The sequence below is a fragment of the Hemicordylus capensis genome, chromosome 4, assembly GCF_027244095.1.
Source record: "Hemicordylus capensis ecotype Gifberg chromosome 4, rHemCap1.1.pri, whole genome shotgun sequence".
Classification (NCBI taxonomy): domain Eukaryota; kingdom Metazoa; phylum Chordata; class Lepidosauria; order Squamata; family Cordylidae; genus Hemicordylus; species Hemicordylus capensis.
This window is the reverse complement of record NC_069660.1, coordinates 78,172,182-78,191,555: the sequence shown is the minus strand read 5'-3', so window position 1 is coordinate 78,191,555 and position 19,374 is coordinate 78,172,182. Positions and strand designations below refer to the sequence as shown.

The following is a 19,374-nucleotide window of genomic DNA, read 5'->3' as shown; positions in this document are numbered from 1 at the left end:
GGGAGGCGTCAAGGAGAGGCAGGGCTGTAATTATGAATGACTTCAATTACCCATACATAGACTGGGGAAATTCACAGTCAGGTCAGGACAAAGAGGTCAAATTTCTAGATACACTAAATAACTGTGCCCTAGAACAGTTGGTCATGGAACCGACCAGAGAGAAGGCAACCTTGGACCTAATTCTGAGTGACACCCAGGACCTGGTGCGCGATGTCAGTGTCATCGACCCTTTAGGAAACAGTGACCACAGTGCCATCAAATTCAGCATGCATGCAGGGAGAGAATCACCAAGGATGTCTAACACGGACATTTTGAATTTCAGAAGAGGAAACTTCTCCAAAATGAGGAGTACGGTGAAAAGAAAGCTGAAAGGGAAATCCAGGAGAGTCACTTCGCTCCAGAGTGCATGGAGTTTACTCAAAATCAAAATACTAGAAGCCCAGTTAGATTGTATACCCAAAAGGAGGAAAGATATCACTAAGTCAAGGAGGATGCCAGCATGGCTCACGGGTACTGTCAAAGGAGCCATAAAAGGGAAGAAGACTTCCTTCCGAAATTGGAAGGCCTGTCCAAATGAAGAGAACAGAAAGGAACACAAACTCTGGCAAAAGAAATGCAAGGTGACAATAAGGGAGGCAAAAAGAGAGTTTGAGGAACATTTAGCCAAAAGTATCAAAGGGAATAACAAAAACTTCTTTAAGTACATCAGAAGCAGGAAATCTGCCAGGGAGGCGGTTGGGCCATTAGACAATGAGGGAGTGAAAGGGATTATTAAGGAGGATATGGAGGTTGCAGAGAAGCTGAATGAGTTATTTGCATCTGTCTTCACGGCAGAGGATACTGAGCATATACCTGTTTCTGAAACAGGCTTTTTAGGGATGGAGGCTAGAGAGCTGAGTCAGATAGTAGTGACAAGAGATGATGTACTAAACTGTCTGGAAAAACTGAAAGCTAACAAATCACCAGGGCCGGTTGGCATTCATCCAAGAGTCCTCAAAGAACTCAAACGTGAAATTGCTTACCTCCTTGCTAAAATATTTAACTTATCCCTGAAATCGGGCTCTGTACCAGAGGACTGGAGAGTAGCAAATGTAACACCGATTTTCAAAAAGGAATCCAGGGGTGATCCAGGAAATTACAGGCTGGTTAGCCTAATGTCCGTTCCAGGCAAATTGATGGAAAGCATCCTCAAGGATAAAATTGTAAAGCACCTAGAAGAACAGGCCCTGCTGGGAGTGAGCCAGCATGGCTTCCGCAAAGGTAAATCTTGTCTCACCAACCTTTTGGACTTCTTTAAGGGTGTCAACGAGTGTGTGGATCAAGGTGATCCAGTTGACATACTGTAGTATACCTGGACTTCCAAAAAGCTTTTGACAAAGTTCCTCATCAAAGACTCCTGAGGAAACTTAGCAGTCATGGGATAAGGGGACAGGTACATGTGTGGATTGCTAACTGGCTGAAAGACAGGAAACAGAGGGTAGGTATCAATGGAGAGTTTTCACAGTGGAGGGAAGTAAGTGGTGGGGTCCCCCAGGGATCTGTACTGGGACCGGTGCTTTTTAATTTATTCATAAATGATCTAGAAGCAGGGGTAAGTAGCGAGGTGGCCAAATTCGCAGATGATACCAAACTCTTCCGGGTAGTGAAATCCAAAATGGATTGTGAGCAGCTCCAAAAGGATCTTTCCAAACTGGGGGAGTGGGCGACAAAATGGCAAATGCGGTTCAGTGTTGGCAAGTGTAAAGTGATGTACATTGGGACGAAAACCCCCAACTTCAAGTATATGCCGATGGGATCCAAGCTGTCGGTGACTGACCAGGAGAGGGATCTTGGGGTCGTGGTGGACAGCTTGTTGAAAGTGTCAACTCAATGTGCGGCAGCTGTGAAAAAGGCAAATTCCATGCTAGGGATCATTAGAAAGGGGATTGAAAATAAAACAGATAATATTATAATGCCCTTATACAAAACTATGGTGCAACCACACTTGGAGTACTGCGTACAATTCTGGTCACCACATCTTAAAAAGGACATTGTAGAACTGGAAAAGGTGCAGAAGAGGGCAACCAAGATGATCAGGGGCCTAGAGTACCTTTCTTATGAGGCGAGACTACAACACCTGAGGCTTTTTAGCTTAGAAAAAAGATGACTGCGGGGAGACCTGATCGAGGTCGATAAAATCATGCATGGTGTGTAGAAAGTGGAGAGAGAAATTATTTTCCCTCTCACACAACACTAGAACCAGGGGTCACTCCATGAAATTGATTGCCAGCAGGTCTAGGACCAACAAATGGAAGTACTTTTTCACACAACGCGTGATCCACTTGTGGAACTCTCTGCCACAGGACGTAGTGACAGCCAACAACCTGGATGGCTTTAAGAGGGGTTTGGATAACTTCATGGAGGAGAGGTCCATCAATGGCTACTAGTCGGAGGGCTGTGGGCCACCTCCAGTCTCAAAAGGCAGGATGGCTCTGAGAACCAGTTGCAGGGGAGAAATGGCAGGAGAGAGGGCACGCCCTCAACTCCTGCCTGAGGCTTCCAGCAGCATCTGGTGGGCCACTGTGAGAAACAGGATGCTGGACTAGATGGGCCTTGGGCCTGATCCAGCAGGGCTGTTCTTATGTTCTTATGAGTCCAACTTTCCCCCTTCTCTATTGGAGGGGGTCGATTGGCCATGGCCCCTCGATCACTGTAGGGAGGCCTCTACCACGACAGAGTTCAGCGCCAGGTGGTGCTTTAAGAAGGCTGTTTCTTCCTGGGGGCACACCCTGCAGAAACTCTGTAAGCAGTGATTTGGTTGTGACAACGTAGAGGGTTTCTTCCAGTGCTCTTTCATTATCGCAAGCAGCGCTGAGTTCAAAGGCAAAGCCGCTGGCACCTTTGAAGCAGCGTCAGTCAGGGCAAAGAGAGGATCCAGTTCCTCCTGGCTTTGGGCCCCAACATTGACCCCCAACACAGAGATAATATGGCCCACAAACACAAAATAGACCTTAAGGTCCTCTGAGAGCGAAGCCGGCTTGGAGTCCTGGGAGATGGGGGCTCTGAGTCCTCCGAACTCAAGCCACTTTCTCAGTCTGATTACTCCACGGGCCCCAGTTCGTGTTTGGTTCCCATCGGGTCTGATGAGGAGCCCAGTTTATTAGGCTGGACCTCCGGTACTGAGCCCAGTACTGCAGAAGCCTGGGTCACCGGTTCTGCAGACTGCGGGGTCACATGTGCCTGAGATGAGTCACGGCATTGAGCGTGATCACAGGGGGAACAATAGCGTGGCCTCCCCAATGTGTGCAAGGGAGGGGCACGTGAGTCCCAGGCCGACCGATGTGTATAAAAAGCCCGATCATCATGGCATCAAGCATCTCAGGAACCTCGGCCACAGTCAGGGTACGCACACCGAATGTCCCCTTGGTATCAATCATAGGAATCCCTGCAATCCAGACCATAAGTACGTGCAAGGTCCTGAAGGGGCAGATGGTGCTCGAAAGAGCGGTAACAGTCCGTAGAGGGGACGACTTGACAATCCCAGTCCCCACCTGCATGGTAGACAGACAAACGATCGTCCAAGTCCCAAAGGTGTCTGCAATCTCTCAAAGCAAACTGACTACAGTCACCGCAAACCGGAGAGTGGCGGCACGGTAGCCACACTGCATCGGCTGGAGGATGATAGGGTGAATACTAGGGATGTGCAACCCCCCGAACTGGTCCGATCTGGCACGGAGGGGCTGTAGCTTTAAGGGCGGGGGTGGTGGTACTTACCCCCTCCCCGCCGCTCTTCCCCCTCCGGTGCTGTGTTATTATCCAAAGTTTCTGGGGCGGCAGCGTTCCTCCCTGCCGCCCCTGCCCCCATCGTTAGCCCGCAAGTGCTGAAGTTAGTAGCACGCATGCACCCGGCGCATGCGTGCTACTAACTTTGGCACTTGCGGGCTAACGACGGGGGCAGGGGCGGCAGGGAGGAATGCTGCCGCCCCAGAAACTTTGGATAATAACACAGCGCCAGAGGGGGAAGAGCGGCGGCGCGGGGGGGTAATTACCACCCCCCGCCCTTAAAGCTACAGACCCCCTCCGTGCCAAACCGCTGGACCGGCTCGGAACCGGACAGGTTCAGAGGCCTCCAGCATGGCCTCCGAACCGGTTCGGGCACATCCCTAGTGAATACACTGCTTCTACTGACGAGGCACCTTCCGGCTCGTCTGACAATATCGAGAGTTCCCATGTCTCAGAGGCATCCTGTGCCAGAATAGGGGTAGAGGACACCAGGTGCAAAGTGGCCTTTTTAGGCTTTTTCGTGGCCAGGAGTTCCACACCGGTCCCCGGCTCCGTCTTCTTCCTTTTTGAGACCGGGGGCAAGTACTGCCCAGCAGGAAGTTCAAGTTGAGACTTGGACCTCTTCTTCTTTTTCGGCCTCAGCGGAGCAGATTTTGCACAAGGTCCGATAACTGCCTGGGAAGGCTCTCCAGGCCCTGTTTGGGTGTGGCCACTGCATGCAGCTTAGACAGCGGTTCTGCCATAGAGGACATCAACGCCAGTGCCAGTACTGAGGTGTCCACTGCAGCAGGTGCCGATTCAGGTCACGCAGCCGGTATTGAGGTGACCATTTTTACACCTCCTTTTTTTGATAAGATCTCTGATGAACCGAGAGCTAGATCCCACAGGGCTGCATGCAAATGAGAAGCCCAATTCCGTCGAGCCTGCTTTGTGAATTTTTGGCAATGAAGGCAGGCCTCAACAACATGGGACTCCCCCAAGCACAGGAGGCATTCACTGTCCGTGGAGATAATTTTGGAACCGCAGAGGACACATTGCTTAAAGTTTTTTGTGCTGGGCATACACGCCGAGCGGCCAACAGACCTTCACGCCTCATCCCAGCTACACGAAGAAATTAAGCCAAGTAAGAAAGAAGGAAAAGGCAGGAAAAACAGCAAGGGAAGCAAACTCCACTTGTTGCCGAACTGCAGACTACACGATGTTGACTGAAGCGCGGACAACGAAAGACTGAGGGGATGAGGAGTGGTGCAACCGCAAATAGCGGCTGGGGGCGGGGTTCCCGCCCAAAGCAGGAGAATTGAGCTTGTTAGATTCTGACGTGGACTCTGCACAGGCGCAAAGCCCATTGGTGTAAAACACAGAGACCACGTTGAAGAAGAAAGGTCTACAAAGGAGATTTGCTTCAAGTGTCATCATGCATATCTCATTGCCACTATACCAGCTAATTTGAAACAAACTGACTTTACAAAGGAAGAAAAAGACACGTCAATGCAAGTTACTCTTATTTTTAGTTTTGGTTTCTTTCGGGGAATAACTAAGGCTTTAGGCAGGGAAAGTAGTAACTCTTTCAAAATAATTCCAAAGAAATGATTAGTTTGAACAAGTTTCCCGATATGGTAAAACCTTAAGGAGACAGAAATATTTCAGATCCTGGGTGCAAAATAGAACTGTGGGTGCTGCTGAAATAAAATTGGAAATAAGGCATTTGAAGATGAAGGAAAGAAAACAAACAAAGTGTTAGATACTCTTTTAAGTGTCCAAGAGGGCAAAACAGTTCTTCCAACTCAAATGATCCTCTCATGTGGGGAAGGATCTGCTCCTTGGAATTTAAGATAGTGTGTATCCCCCAAGTCCAATTTTCTCACCCCCCACCCCAATTTGGATCCTTTCACCAACAAGAGGGAATACATTCTCAGGTAAAAGGATCTGGGGTAGGGTTGGGAGAGGAAACTGTACTTGGCAGGACATGTTTTATGTTTTTATTGAATTATTTTTATTGTGTCATTAACCCCCCTGGGGGTTAGGATGAAGGGCTGCATATAAATATAAATACATGTGCCCCCCACAAACAGCCCCTCTGCTATAGCAGTGGACTCCCTATCTTGTGTAGAGGGGTGGTGGCAGCTGCTGCCCATTGAGCCAGAAGACAGTGGTTGGAGGTAGATGAGGGAAGAAGATCTCTTCCTCTTTGCCCTGTCCTTCTCTCCAGGAAGATTTCACGGGGCCATGCTTGTGATCACGCACTGGTGTTTGCTTAGTACTTATTGTACCACATTAGAACATGGAGGTCCAGCTATTTCTACAAGAGCCACTTTATTTTCTGTCATATCAATGAGAAGGAGAAGTGTGGTGTTTGTAGTTAACACAGTCTGGTCGTTGAGGAAGCCCCTCACCTAGTTAGAGATGCTGGCCTAGAACAGCAACTGTATTTCATTTTGCAACCTGTCCAGCATGGATTGCATCATAATCTCTTTTGACATGTGTTTTAATTAGGAAATGCTCTCAGGGACCTGATCTGATATTGCTGTTCTTAGCTGTCACACACCTCACTGCCTTGCTTCAATCCCAGTTTTGGGGCTTGCAGATACCCCAAATTGAACACATATTCCCAGGATGCCTTGAATTCCAAAGCTGTCTTGCTGTTTTGTAATCACTGTAAATTGTCACCGAGAGGGGACTTGCTTCAAGAGGATATGAGGTCATGTAGTCTGGAGGCAAACATGAGCGATTGCTCAAACAGGCAACTGAACATGGGCAGTCCAAGAGTTACTTATTTGATGCCTAGCCAACCAGTACCTGGGATTGTTACAATTCACAGGTGGAAGCCGATAAACTAACATGGTGTTGCAGATGCTAACATGCCAGAGTCCTGCTGCTAGAGCCCTCGGTTTGAGATTGCTGTTGCCTGGTAAGAGTTCAATACCTTGTTTCTGTTATAACCAGGCAAAATGATTATGTAGGAATCATCTTCATTCTAAAATCTAAAAAGGTTGAAGGGCAATAGGATTGGTCCAGTGTCTTCATTACAATAAACTTATGATGTGCAGGAGCCAGTTATTTCAGGAGTGTTGGTGCTTGTGATTTTACCATGCAGACAAACTGATGAAGTATAAGACCTGTAACGATTAACCCCTCCTCTCCCCTAAAGAGTGAACCAGAAGTGAACCCTGTCCTGACTGACAGGCTGTTGACCTCCAGAGCTCAGCCAATCAGCACACCAGGTGGGTGGGACCTAGGGGACCATGAGGAGGAAGAGAAGGATTCCTTTGTGAGAGAGAAGCAGTTGAAGCTAGGCTGGGGTTGCAACAGGAAATGTGACCATGGAGTTTGGCTGCAAAAACAACTGCAGATCCTTGAGAGACAGGATTGCAGGAAGCTTGATTCTCATCAGGTGAGGGGTGAGTTTTCAAGGAAAATGGGGATTCAGCCTAGGGAACAGTTTGTTAGTCAGATTTTGCATCAGAAATTTACATTTCTTTTGTGTGTTCTGCATATCCCTGACACTGTTCTAGGATATCCCTGACATTGTAATGCAACTAGGCTAAGAAAACCCTAGCCCGTGCCCATCCATCCAGGGCATAGTAAAAGACTCTATAAGCTTTTAAAGGTACTTTTGTGTTTTCCTACATCCTAGGTCTTTGCAATAGTGTAACCACGATTTTTAAAGTGTGCTGCCCCAAATATCAGCTGGGATGCTTTTTGAAGTATTATTGCAACTACTGAGTGTTTCTTTTATCTGTAACTAAAAGCTGAGAGAGTCTCAGACGGAAGCTGTCTATAGTATTTTGAATCCCCCCCCCCCTTTGTTTTGCTCTTTGCAATTTTAACAAGCCTCTGAGTGGATTTTTGGCTCAGGAGAAAGGGGGATTTTACTCTGGTGCAAAACACATCTCAATTTGATCGTTCATCAGCTACCAAGTTTTCTCACCACGTGTAAGTTTGCATGTGGAAGTGGGCTTTTTTTGGGTTTTCTTGTACTTCTCCAATAGTAAGAGAAGGAGAGCTTCCCTGGAATTTCACCCAAGCCCAGGGTGTGTTTGTTTAAACTCTTAATATTTGGGTGTGGTGGTAGTGAATAAACTTCCGGATGTACAGGAAAGTTTTGGGGAGAAGCCTTTGTTCTGGAAAGCATGGAGGGGATGATTCAGCATCTTCCTTCCCTTCACGTGGGCTTGATTTGAGACAAAGGTTTGGGTGATCCATTACAAGACCACTGGCGCCAGCAGAGAGCACTCATTCCTGTTCCAGGTATCCCTAAACTTCAGACCACCACAGCTCTTTGGTTTCTTATTTAGCTTTCAGGAGCAGTCAGCAATGCCAGTAACAGTAGCAGTGACCCATCCAAGATGGAACTTTGTTTTGACCTAGTCTGGCAATTAGGTAACTTTCAGTTTTTGTTTGTGTGAAGCTTCGGCCAAAGCTGAATACTCAGCACAGTCACGCTGGCACCATGCGGAGACAAACATACTCACCATGCAGTGGTGAGCTTTGTCCAGCACTGATGGGGCTCCTTGAGAGGAAATGGAGCCCTTTCGAGGTGCTGCATGATCTTGGAAGATGTGCACAGAGCACCAGGATGTGTATAGATCCAGTTTCAATAGATTTCCTTTAAGGGAAATGGAGCCCTTTTGACGCACTGCATGATCTTGGAAGATGTGCATAGAGCACTAGGAAATGTATAGATCAAGTTTCAATAGATTTAGAACAGCCGAGTTCACTGTTCAGCTAATCAAGCCCAAATACTACCTCTGTGGTTTAGCAGAGCAAGTAGTATAGTGCAAACTTCCAGATAATGAAATTCACATTGGCTGTGAATAAGTTGTACTAATTGGCATTATGCATTTTTTTTAAAAAATAAGCTTGTTTACATAACTTCCCTTACTTCTTCATAAATGATCTAGAAGTTGGGGTAAGCAGATGACACAAAACTATTTAGGGTAGTTAAACCCACGACAGATCATGAGGAGCTCCAAAGGGATATCTCCAAACTGGCAGAGTGGGTAACAAAATGGCAATTGCAGTTCATAGTAAACAATTGTAAAGTGATATGCATATTGGGGCAAAAAATCTCAACTTCATATGCACTGATGGAGTCTGACCTGTTAGCGACTGACCAGGAGGCGGGGAGGGAGAGAGAGAGAGATCTTGCTAATCTTGGGGCCATGGTGGACAGCTCATTGAAAGTGTCAACTCAGAACATGGCAGCTGTGAAAATAGCAAATGCCACACTATGGATAATTAGAAAGGGGACTGAAAATAAAAATGCTAATATTATAATGCCGTTATGCAAATTTATGGTGTGGCCACATTTGGAGTACCGTGTACAGTTCTGGTCACCATATCTTAAGGAGGACATTGTAGAACTGAAAAAGATGCAGAAGAGAGAAACCAGGATGATCACAGGCCTGGAACATCATCCTTATAAGGCAAGCCTACAGCATCGGGGGCTTTTTAGTTTGGGGAAATGGTGACTATGGGAAGATATTATAGAGATATAGAAAATTATGCATACAGGAGAGAGAGTGGGCAGAGAAAAATCTTTCTCCCTCTCTCACAACACTAGAATGAGGGGTCATCCCATGAAACTGAAGGCCAGGACATTTGGGAGCAACAAAAGAAGGCATTTTTTTCACACAGCACATAATTAATCTATGGAATTCTCTGCCACAGTGATGGCCACTAGCTTGGATGGCTTTAAAAGGGCGATTAGACAATATCACGGAGGACAGGTCTATCATTAGTTACTAGTCTGCTGGCTATTAGCCACTTCCAGCCTCAGAGGCAATATGCCTCTCAATATCAGTTGCAGGGGAACAACAGCAAGAAAGAGGGTGTGCCCTCACCTCTTGCCTGTTGGCTTCTCAGAGGCATCTGGTGGGCCACTGTGGGAAACAGAAAGCCAGATTAGATAGACCTTGGGCCTGATCCAGCAGGGCTGTTTATATGTTCTTATGAGGCTGCAATTGGGAGCAGGGGGTGTTTAAAGTTATGGAATACTTGTATGCAGTGTACCTTCCAATTTTTTTTCATCTGTGTGCAGAATGAGTTTTGTTCTGGGTGGCAGTGTCAAGGCAGTTTGTGCACACGTTTATTCAGAGTGAGGCCTTCCTGATCCAATCTGAGCGGGATCGAAAATTAACTAAGCAGACATCAAAAAACGTGTGTGCACCCACATGCACACACCTTAGAGGGAACACTGCTTGTATCCTTTGCCCCTATAGACAGAAAAGCACCTGTGGAGTAATTTGAAGTGAAAAGAGAGTGGAGGGGGAAGGATTAAGCAACTGTTCCTCCCCCCCCCCCACTTTCAAACTGGTAGTATCTCCATGGCTGCCTTTCATTTAAAACAACAACCACAACAACAACCAGCAAAGGAAAAACTCTGGAAACTGTTACATGTGTTTTCTACCCAACTAGTTTGCCTCTAAAATCGAATAGTAATCTACATCACAGGGTTATTGCAAAGTGAACACACTAAAAATTGCAAAGCTTTTTGCAAATTAGAACCGATATATGTATATGATTTAAAAAAAAAAAACCTTATCAACAATGTGCACAGCCAGAAGGAAACCCTTTTGCAAATCCTGTCTCTCTTTGTGGAGTCTGCATTTCTGTCTGTGCCCATTAATGTAGTACCAACTGAGCAGCTCTGTACATGGCCTCTTCCCCCTCCAGGGCACCTGCCATGGCTAATTGTTTCTCTCTGGTACTGGCAGGCACTGCAGACCTGCCTCCGCTCAGCTGTCCCGGGTCCCATGATTCACCAGAGGCTGTGCCATTCCCTCTTGGAGGGCACGTCCTCCTCCAAATTACTACATTCCCCAAATTCCTCTTCCCTGACACTACCACGTGAACCAGTTGGACGGCTCTGTTAAAAATAACCTAGTGGGGCAAGCTGCCAGCCAATCAGCACTTAGCAGCATACCAGCCTTGGTGGAGTGCAACTCAAGTTACACCTGCTGTCTGGGGCAAGTGCGCAGCCTCCCATGTGCCTGGCTAAGATCCCTAACCCACCAGAGGAAGAAATGCCCCTTGCCATACACGGACCAGACCCTCTGCTGCCTCCCCACTCTTGCACGCTGGTCACCGTTCCAGTGCTATAGGTTACCACAGGTCACAGCTCTCCCCTCTTTCATCCCCTCGGCCACTCTCACACAGCAGCTGGGAGATCAGTCCCTGTGTCAGTAACTGGCTCAGTGTTAGCCAAGTATGACCCATTTATTGTAGGCGTTCAGCTCGCCTAGTCAGTGTTCTGGGATTCCTGAGGCATCCTACTGCTAGCACCTGCCTGGAAAAATGAAGCTATCTTTGACCTTCTAGAAGCCCCCCACTCCTACTCACCCACCCACCCAAGGTAGGGAAGCTACGGAAGGAATGCCTCACCAAGTTCAATTCCAGTAAGAAACACCCACAGCTGAAGAATGCTCATCATATCAGACAACCAAAAAAGAATCGTTTAGCAGCCAATTGCTGGGATTCTGGTACACAGGACAGTATACTCCAAAATTCTAAAAGCAACAGGGTCATTGCTGGATGATGTATACTTTTTTGGGGGGTGGGGTGGGGCTAGCAACCAAAACACTCAGCAGGACTAGGCTGCATTTGGTACAAAGAGCATTTGGTACTCCTTTTAGAAATTATTTTGGATAGAGCATCCTGTATCTGGGATGTTTACACACCCTTTGTGTACCAGCATACATTCCATATAGAGAAGAGTTTGCTCAATGAAGTCACAGAATAATATTCCAGAATTCTCCTCCCCTCCATTTCTCAGTTGGTACTATATTCATAAGCACAGAAAAACACTTTTCTGTGGTGTGCATATATACAGAGGTACCTTGGGAAGGGGTGGACGGGGTCTCACATAATTGTTCATGAAAATACACAGGTGTAGCAGTCTCTAACCTACCTCACAGGGTTGTTGTGAGGATAGATATAACCACCTACATTGTGCTGGGCTCTGGAGGAAGAGCGGGATATAAATGTAAAAACAAACAAGCAGAGTCCAGATTCTTGTTTTATGTTCATGTTAACTCTGCTTTCGGGACCCATTTACACAATATGTTTTTTCCACATGTGATCAGTATTAACTTGTAATGGGCTTATATTTACACAGAGAAATGTTATATGTGAACCGGATGATCTATGATATGGCAGCAATTCCCATTATTACGGTAACAGTTTTTCCATATCTGTGAAGTCCAGTATAGGTGATTTCTTCATGTGAATGCATGCCCAGGAAAGGCTGGGGCAGAGGGAACATGATTTGTCCAAAGAGGTTCTTGTGTACAAACGGAACAGGAGTTACAGTGTACTGTGGATCTGAAGCAGCTATTTGGAAGAACTGAAGCCCCAGAAAGTTACCAGCAGATTTAATAACCCAAGTATTGAGAGTAACTTCCTATCTTGTTACCTTTACTTGCATATCGAAAACATGCATACAGAAAAGATAAAGAATGGCCAAGAATGTGCATGTCTATAGCCAATGGCTCAAGAGGGGCATATCAGTGATGTAGTTGCAAATTCAGAAGTGCTCTCCATGACCGCCCCCAAGGCTATGATCACCCCAACAGCCAGAGAAGGCGAGAAGTATGGGAGCTCTGTCCCTGTGCGTCCCCCTCCAATACACCCCCACCTGGTAAACTGCCTCAACGCTGAATGTATATATTTTGCTTGTTGCCACAAAGCTGCACATCTTTTGCCTTTTAACAGCTGCTGCCCTACACGGGTTCTCAAAATACAAATAGTGAGAGACCAGTATGTGAAGGGTCCATTGGCTACAAGGTTTCAGCAACACCACAGATGAGGAACAAGCATTCTACAATAAAATGGCATTTTCTCCTTTAAAATCCAGCATGTTTTTAACTCAGTCATCTAATAAATCATTAAATCAGAAAGGACCAAAAGATGACGACGAGTAGAGAAAGTATACAACTCCAGCGTCCCAAGAGATGTCTGAACGTGGTAGGGTTTATGCTTTCCAGGCACCAAAGAATGAGCTCCGGCTAAGAGATTGTTATGGGCACAAACTGTCACGCACATAAAACATAACTAAGAACAAAGCCATGAGGGAATGGAATTCAGGGTCAAACTACATGTCATATTGAACACATAATTTGGCCTTTGCATTTTTTAAAAATAAGAGCGGGTTGTTGGGGGTGGGGGAAGGGACTCAATCCAGACTGGGATCATGGTGTGGGGGTTGTAACCCCTTCTCCCCCATTGCAGACCTAATCTGGATTGCTCCCCACATGGCTATTTCCCCAAGCAGCTGCCAATGGGAACTTTATTCCCCAAGGCAATTAACAGTCATGGGGGACAGATCATAACCATGGCAGGACAAAGAGTTAAAGCCCCCTCTTCCATGTTGTGGTCACAGTTTTCTCCTTACTGCTATTTTACAGCCTGCAAAAATTAGCCACAAATAGTACTGAAAGTTCTGCTGTGCACAAGAGAAGTCCTATATCCAAGCAGAGGTGCACCTAGGTAATTTTGGAGCCTGGTCCTAAAACTAGAAAACAGCTCCATTCTCACTGCAGATACAGTCTAGAAAATATTACTGCAGAGTGAAGAAAAGCAGGAGGTGGGGCAGAGTTTAGAACAAGGTAAAAAGGAGTTTCTAAACTGTAAAGTATCCAAATTGAAGGCAGAAGCAAAACAGAGCCGCTGTTTCTTTAAGCAATTGCCAGATGTCTCCAAGTGTCTGGAAAAACCAGTTTGTACACTTGAGTTTGATGAACAAAGGCCAAACTCCCCAGCGGCACGCCAGCTATTCCTGGAGAAATCTAAAAAATGTGTCTCTCTGGAAACCTTCCACCCCTGCCTCTGTCACAGAGACCCCGGGCCACGGGGACCCCTACAAAGTTGCTTACATCTAAGGATGCGGAAGGGAAGGTGAGATGCAAGGTGCCAGCTTCCCTTTGGGTCGCTTTTGCTCTCAGGAAGCAGAATGGGGAGCAGTTTTGCATTAGAGAATGTTGGGAAAAACACATGGTTAGATCAGAAATGGAAGAGAAATGGTTAATAAGACAGCTCACAGCTTAATGTGCTCCAGGATCCGATTTCAGTGTCAAAACTCAGCCTTAGAACAAAAGGACTTCTGAGCATGAGCAGAGTCCTCACTATGGGAAACTGCTGATGGCAAGAACTCTCTGGCTTCTGTCACTGGCCAGAGGACTGAGGACACCCAAGGATGCATCCCCTGCTTCCCAAAAAGGATATGTTGGCAAGGGGAAGACCAGCCCAGACAAAAACCACCAGCCAGAGGAGAAGCTGCAAGGAACTCATTTCTCCGCCCCTTCCCTGCCAGACAGAATCTGCTCTGCTCCAACTGCCCATTGCCAGAGGATTTCAGACCTAGAAGTCAGCACCCTCTGGCATCTGCTTAAGTTAAAGGATTGTGCTATGTGGCTTTTAAAAAACGGTGTGGCTTTTTAAAATTATTGTACTATTGCAATCTAATGTAAACTGTTTTGAGGATCATTTAAATAAAAGACTGGGTGTCAATTTTCTACATTAATGAATTAATTAAATAGCCATGATCCATTTACATACAGTACTTGCAGGATTAGAGGCAGGCTTTCCAAGGCAGAGAGCCAGCGTGGTGTAGTGGCTAGAGTGCTGGACTAGGGAGACCCGAGGTCAAATCCCCATTCAGCCATGATACTTGCTGGGTGACTCTGGGCCAGTCACTTCTCTCTCAGCCTAACCTACTTCACAGGGTTGTTGTGAGGAGAAACCTAAGTATGTAGTACACTGTTCTGGGCGCCTTGGAGGAAGAGCAGGATAAAACTGTAAAAATAAATAAATAATAATAATAATATGAATTGCTTCAGCAGCTTTCTTTTTAGGAATAAAACCATTGGAAGTGCTCATGCCTACAAAAACAACATGATCCATATAAAGTGATGATGTTGAAAAAACACCTAACCAGTTATTTGCAGCGTCCATAGAAAATGCACAATATGTACAGGTGTGTGCAAGGTGACCTTAGACGTTCCCCTAGTTGTGCGACAGCAGCTGCCAGGCCAACCAGAAGAAGATTTAAATGATGCCAAATGAATGAACAGGGCCTGACAGTGTGTGTCTTTCCCACAGAACCAGCACCTAACCGGAGTGTGTAAACATCATGAGAAACACACATACATGCAGCTGGTGGGATGATTGCTCTGCACACATTAAATGACTTCATGACTGGGGAAGGGTGCCTTGTAACCTAGGTATAGAGCACTGTCCGTGAATGCTTAAAATGATTGCCTGGAGTTTGTTTTTTGGTGGGTGGTTGTTGTTTTTTAAACCCTCCCTTTGCATAGACCACATGGACACTTATTGAAACCTTCTCCCAGACATGGGGAACATGCATGCTTGCTTGCTTGCTTATTTATTTAATAAATATGGATAACTTATGGATAATTGTTTGTATACAGCTGTGAACAGCTAAAGGGAGCCACAGTCACTCCCCATCTTCTCCCTGCCTCCAACATACTGAGGGCAGGCTAGGTGTCACTAGCTTAGCAAAGAGCACTGTTGAGCTTCTGGAGGAGGCGTCCATTTAAGGAGGCGTACTTATCATAAGCTTTTTTAAAAAAATGTCCACAAACAATTTTGCACTTAAACTAATAGGCAACGCTCCCTCTCCATCCCTGACTCATTTGGCATGGTCATTAATCTCATGTTTGTTATCATGACAGTTCATTCCCATGGAGATGGTTCTCTGAGATCACAAACACAGCATTATGACATCACAAAGGAACTCGGCTGGAGCAGATTAGTAGGAAGCAGTAAAACCATGTTTGTTTACACATTTCACTCTGCAGCAACAGGAAATAGTTTAGATGAGCTTGGGCCCAAACCCCATAATAGATAGCAAAACCTGGGGCACTGGCACAAAGACAGACTAGTTCATTCAGAATTGCTCAGATAAACCATTTGCAGTGGCATCCTGAATTGTTTCCATCCAAGCCAAACTGGGGTTGGGGGACTTTCATCCATGTTTTTCTGTAAGATTTCTGATGGTATGCTAGATATGATGGGTTGATAAAAAATGGCAGTCCCAGTGGCAATAAAAGTTGCAAGCTAAAACTGCCCTCTCTTTTTTACCTCCTCAGCTTGAGCAACTGTATCAAGGACAGTTGAGAATCTACAGTCCATTCCTTTCATCATTTCCATATTGTGTAGAAGTTACAGGGTTTTTTGTTGGTAGCCTTCAGGTTAGAAGACCACCTAATTCCACCATTTTACAACAGCAGCAACCAACAAAACATTGCATTCCTCTCCATACCATTCCTGCAACCAAAGCTGAACCAGCCTACACTGAAAGTGCTGATTACAAGGATATGTTGGACTGACTTGGATAAGCATCAAGGGGGTCTGCTTCAGTGTTCCCTCTAAGGCGTGTGCACGCTCACAAGTTTTTTGATGTCCACTCAGTCAATTTTAGATCTCGCTCAGGTTGAAACAGGAAGGCCCCACTCTGAATGCAAGTGCGCACACACTACCTTGATACTGCTGCCCAGAATAAAACTCATTCCACACAGAGATGAAAAAAATTAGGGAGAACACGGGTCTGCTCACCTGAGCAGTCTAATGTTGGAGCTGCGATCTTGCACAAGACTGTAGCTTCAGTGTTACACTACTCACACAAATAGAGCATAGCAGCATGTTGTTGTTGGGTGGAGTGTGTGTGTGTCAAGATGAATTATTGGAACTGACCACCATAGAGAAGATTAATGTCAAGACCACAACAGAATGTGTTCAGACGCAAAAGACAGAAAAGAAGAGGAATCTCAGTGAATATCCTAAAGTGAGTTGTTGTTAGTTACTGAGCTCTCTCATTATATATAAGTTTTGGGCGGTGTAAAAATATGATAAATAAAGAAATATTGGGAATGTCCTGTTCTAGAAGCAGAAGAAACAATTTGTGATGTTAGTGGCTTGATTAAGGTGTATTAAGCCATATATGCAAAGAAGTGGATTCAAAACTGGGGTGAGGGACTGGCTATCTTACTGGGAACATATACTTAACCTCTTTCAAATCATAGCAAGAATATCACTGATACCAGCCATGTTCTAAATAAAACCCAAATACAAGGAAGGTAGTAATAAGCAAAGCTTGAAAGAGAACAAAGTGTTTTGTTTGTGACCTGCATGAGAGGCCAGATACACCACCTTTCACGCCCAAAGGCAGGCACGTGGGATCCTCAAGCAGACAAAAATCAATCTCTCTGACAGGAATGAACTTACCAAACCAGTCAGTCAAGCAAGGCAGAGAAAAGAGTGGGAGGGAGAGGAGAGGTGAGGCATAAGGGAGTGGGAGGGATATATAGACTCAAGAAAGCACAAAGGAAATATGAGTCATCAACCTAGGGAAGGAGAGTTCAACATTACCCTAGAGTTCTTTACTCACTTCAAGATGGCCACCCCCACAAACAATTTATCATCCCTCAGTATGGAGTTTGGATAGACTATCTCCATCATTACTAGCCTAAGCAAGCATATAAAATACAGAAAGGCCAAGTCAATAACACAGATCAGAAAGCAAGGGACTGAGATGCCAGGAGCAAAATTTGTATTTAGTCTCTGAGATCTGTGTGTCAGAGGTACATATTTCTAACTTCAGGATGTTTATGTGAAGCAAATTCCTACTCCCCCACCTCGATCTCATTAGCCAGTGGTTGGAGGGATTCGGTATGTTTCGACACACAAAACATGTTAATAGGATGCTATTGAGTCAGATCACTTTAGTGCTTAAGGAAAGATGAAAAAAGCTATTTTAAAACATATCCTGGCTCAAGTCCTCAGATACAGGATGAATATCATCATCTATTCATCCTCACAATAATTTTGCAAGAAAGCCACCCAACTGAACTTCACTACTAAGCTTGTTCTTCATTTGTACCAATAAATATTTATCCCCACCTTAGGTGAGCCACCATACTAGACACTGTTTCATTCAACTGTACCAGTCCACATTGTTCAATTATTCCAGACCTTGACAGGTCCAACAACCTCCCTTCTGTTCCTACTCAAACCTAAATACATTAAAAGAAAAGAGAGAAAGATGAACATGCTATGTTATCATTGGGTTTTGTCTGGAATCTGGTTTAACCCACATGAACATAACAGCATGACCTGGTTTCACTCACCATACATCTTGCCCTCATCCGAGAGGATAATCTTCCGCCGGCCACAGGGCGGGTATATTGCCAGTGCTTCCTGGAAGCTCTGTTCAATGTCTGGACTCCACACTCCTTCGGCATCATTGTCCAGACTCTTGTCCATCCCCTCCTGTCCATCTTCTCGCCCCTCCCCGGGGCTGCCGCTGGCGTTCCAGCTGTTGGACGCTATTGTGATGGCTGCTCTGGGCTCCGACCCCGAGCCCCAAATGGCAACTCGTCAACCTGAGAAAGGGAAAACAAAAGTTACTGATTAATCACACTGGTCTCCTAACACCCATACCCATATTATAATTCTAGGACTATGCTCCCTAACATCTTCAAGTCAAACATAAACAGAGAATCATGAAGAGAAGGTTGAATGAAAGAAGCAGAACTGAAGTTCTAGACTGTATAATGCAACATGAATTTTTGTACAGAAAAGGTTAAAAAGGCTAAGTTGGAGATGCAGAAAAGTTCTGCTGAAGGCTAGCATCTAGCATTCTCATGTAATTTTAGCACAAATGCATCAGATACAGAGAGACTCTTTCCATAGAGGCAGTTTCATAATCATAACTATAGCTAAGAGAGCACCTTATTCTTCTATACCCTATTCATGATTTCTTTCAGGTCAACCAAGAACACCTTCTTGATTGTACAATCTCTTATAAAATTTAGACAAGGTCTGTAGAAAGGCAATTTATTTATTTAGTATATTTATATATAACAAATTAAAATAAGAATTAAACCAGTAAAACATTAAACATTGAAACAATTTAACACAATTACAGAGTCTATAAAATTAATAAAAAGCCAAGATGATCAGAGGCTTGGAGCACCTTCCTTATGAGGCAAGGCTACAGCATCTGGGGCTTTTTAGTTTGGAAACAAGGCAACTATGGGGAGACATGATGGAGGTGTACAAAATTATGCCTGGAGTAGAGAGAATGGACAGAGAGAAATGTTTCTGCCTCTCTCACAACACTAGAACCAGGAGTCATCCTATGAAAATGAAGGCTGGGAAATTTAGGACCAACAAAAGGAAGTACTTTTTCCACACAACGCGTAATCAATTTATAGAATCATCTGCCACAGAATGTGGTGATGGCCACTAGCTTGGATGGCTTTAAAAGGGGCTTTGACACATTCACGGAGGACAGGTCTATTAATGGTACTAGTCTGGTGGCTATAGGCCACCTCCAGCCATGGAGGCAAGTTGCCTCTAAATACTAGTTGTAGGGGAGCAACAGCAAGAGAGAAAGCATGCCTTCACCTCTTGCCTATGGGCTTCTCAGGGGCATCAGGTGGGCCACTGTGTGAAACAGGATGCTGGACTGTATAGGCTTTGGGCTTAATCCAGCAGGGCTTTTTTAATGTTATGAATAAATGTGTATTAACAGCCATTTTAAAAGCTGTCAGAGATGGGGAGGTTCTTATTTCTGCAGGGAGTGCATTCCAA

General features: G+C 45.3%; 1 protein-coding gene across 5 annotated transcripts in view; it reads right to left on the bottom strand.

Moving 5' to 3' along the window:
- TEAD3 (TEA domain transcription factor 3) overlaps nucleotides 1-19,374 on the bottom strand; it is a 126,461-nt gene that overhangs the window by 37,288 nt on the left and 69,799 nt on the right. For all 5 annotated transcript variants that reach the window (XM_053248759.1, XM_053248758.1, XM_053248762.1 and 2 more), the window contains exon 2: nucleotides 17,907-18,161. In XM_053248759.1, coding sequence (XP_053104734.1) covers nucleotides 17,907-18,042 — 136 coding nt within the window. In that variant the 5' untranslated portion in view covers nucleotides 18,043-18,161. The remainder of the gene's footprint in view (nucleotides 1-17,906; nucleotides 18,162-19,374) is intronic.